The sequence below is a fragment of the Penaeus monodon genome, chromosome 33 (assembly GCF_015228065.2).
Source record: "Penaeus monodon isolate SGIC_2016 chromosome 33, NSTDA_Pmon_1, whole genome shotgun sequence".
NCBI lineage: Eukaryota > Metazoa > Arthropoda > Malacostraca > Decapoda > Penaeidae > Penaeus > Penaeus monodon.
Window position 1 is genome coordinate 33,174,659 of NC_051418.1, and position 1,950 is coordinate 33,176,608.

The 1,950-nt window shown below is 32.8% G+C and overlaps 1 protein-coding gene across 1 annotated transcript in view; it reads right to left on the reverse strand.

Moving 5' to 3' along the window:
* LOC119594413 (tyrosine-protein kinase Fer-like) overlaps positions 1–1,950 on the reverse strand; it is a gene marked incomplete in the record, with an annotated part of 99,029 nt that overhangs the window by 8,124 nt on the left and 88,955 nt on the right. Inside the window, 3 exon segments of the mRNA XM_037943474.1 lie at positions 6–143; positions 580–772; positions 1,029–1,125. Of these exon segments, the coding sequence (XP_037799402.1) occupies positions 6–143; positions 580–772; positions 1,029–1,125 (428 nt within the window).

Consider the following 1,950-nt stretch of genomic DNA (forward strand, 5'->3'; position numbering starts at 1 on the left):
CTTACTTGTTGGTCTCTGAAAAAATTGAATATTCTGTCTTGGGGGATATTGCTGAAACTGCCGATGCCACTTCTGCCTGGAGCTGTGCGTATCGGCCTTGGGTTGTGTCTGTTAGTTCACACACCTCTGCTAATATTGATCGCCTGCAATAATAAAAGGGTATTTTTGCTATCTTTTCCGGGGTGGAGAAGAGACGACTGTAACAGAAATTGGATGGATAGATATCTTTAATAGGTTCTTTTTATGGTAAATTATTCTTAATCATTCTATTTTCATTTTTATATATTCAAACAAATTAATTTTCTTTCTCTGCAGCTCTTACTAAGTTCTCTCTCTTTACTTAAACTTTAAAGGCTCAGTTTCTTATAACTCATTGGAAAATATATTCAACATAATTTCCATAAAAGATATGATTAATAATTTTTTCCCTTTTTTTTAAACAGTTCTCAGTAAGCCAAGTATATGTTTTCCCAACAAAATACACATAAAAAAAAAATTATAATAATATCTCCCTTTTTGTTAAAAGCAATTTTCATTGTTCATTTTAACATCTACACACACTCTTATTATAACACTTACCATTTATCAATCATATCTTCCTGTACTCTTTCCTGGTACTCGAGCAGACCAGGCAAGAGCACTGTCCGAAAGTCCCTCTCGTAGTCTGCAGCTTCACAGAGCAGGAGGACATAGTCGTTGTGGACTTGGTGAAGTTTCTTGCACGCTTTTTGATATCTCTCCTTAAGCTCGTCGAGTTTGCGACCCGGTTTGCCTGTGAAAGGGGTACGTAAATTAGGTAATTATGACTGGCTTGTCTTACATGAGGAATAAATATGAGGAGAGGGTATTATGGTGAACTGATATTTTGGGTATATATACTGTTATTTATTTTTTTTAATACTATAAAGCCCAATATCCTTATATATCCTTACATATATAAATGGTTAAAGTCCTTTCGAAAAACTCTCTGACCTGGAAAATATAGAATTAAAAGCTGTAGTGATTTCTGAAGAGGAAGGAATGCTTACCTTTTAGATACTGATCTTCATATTTGGTTTTTGAGCTCTTGTAGTGTTCAAGGGCCTGTTCATAATTATTTTTTGACTTGTTGACTGCTTCTTGTAACTGGAAATGAGAGCAACATCATAAGGCCATCTTATTGTGGTTGCAGATACGGAAAAGAAAGGCATTAAATAAATAAATAAATGTTCTGTCTATTTCAGAACTTTATGTAAATTTTTCAGTTCAGTGAGATTACCTCCATCAAACTTAGGCTATCTTACAATATGAATTTTTGACCCACAGTATTTTCCAAATTCTTTATAAGCTAAAAAAAAAAATCAGATATCATAATTATGAATTATGTAAAAATGCCATTCCAAACAAATTAATATGCAAGCTATTATTCTCCATTTATTTATCAAGTTCTTACTCTGAAAAAAAAGTCTTTGATCATACTTATTAGTTAGAATAATTAGAAGGAAAATAATATTCAAATATGTAAGAATGCTGAGAAAGAAAAAAATATATATTCAACTGTATATCATGCTACTACCATGAATATTCAAAGCTATAATATAAACTCAACATGATTATCATTCATGTCTTTTATTATATACAACTGTTGTATGATCATGTTCTGGCTACTCACTCTTCTATAATGAAACCTTTACTTTAGGAGGATCTTCACTTTCAACACATTCCCAAACCTATCTCACAAAATCATCGAGACTTATATATAAATATGGTTTTTACAGTCTTCACCTAATAACCCAACTACAGGAAAAAACTTGATAATCCGGCATTCGATATTTCCGGACGGTGGCACTCATTGGTTTAAGTGCCACTTGGCCCGCTGTGGTATCATAATTGCTTCTGTAGTTGAGGTAAAGTGACTGACTCTTATATTAATTTGGGATTACTGATATTTCATGACTTCGTGTGCGTTTC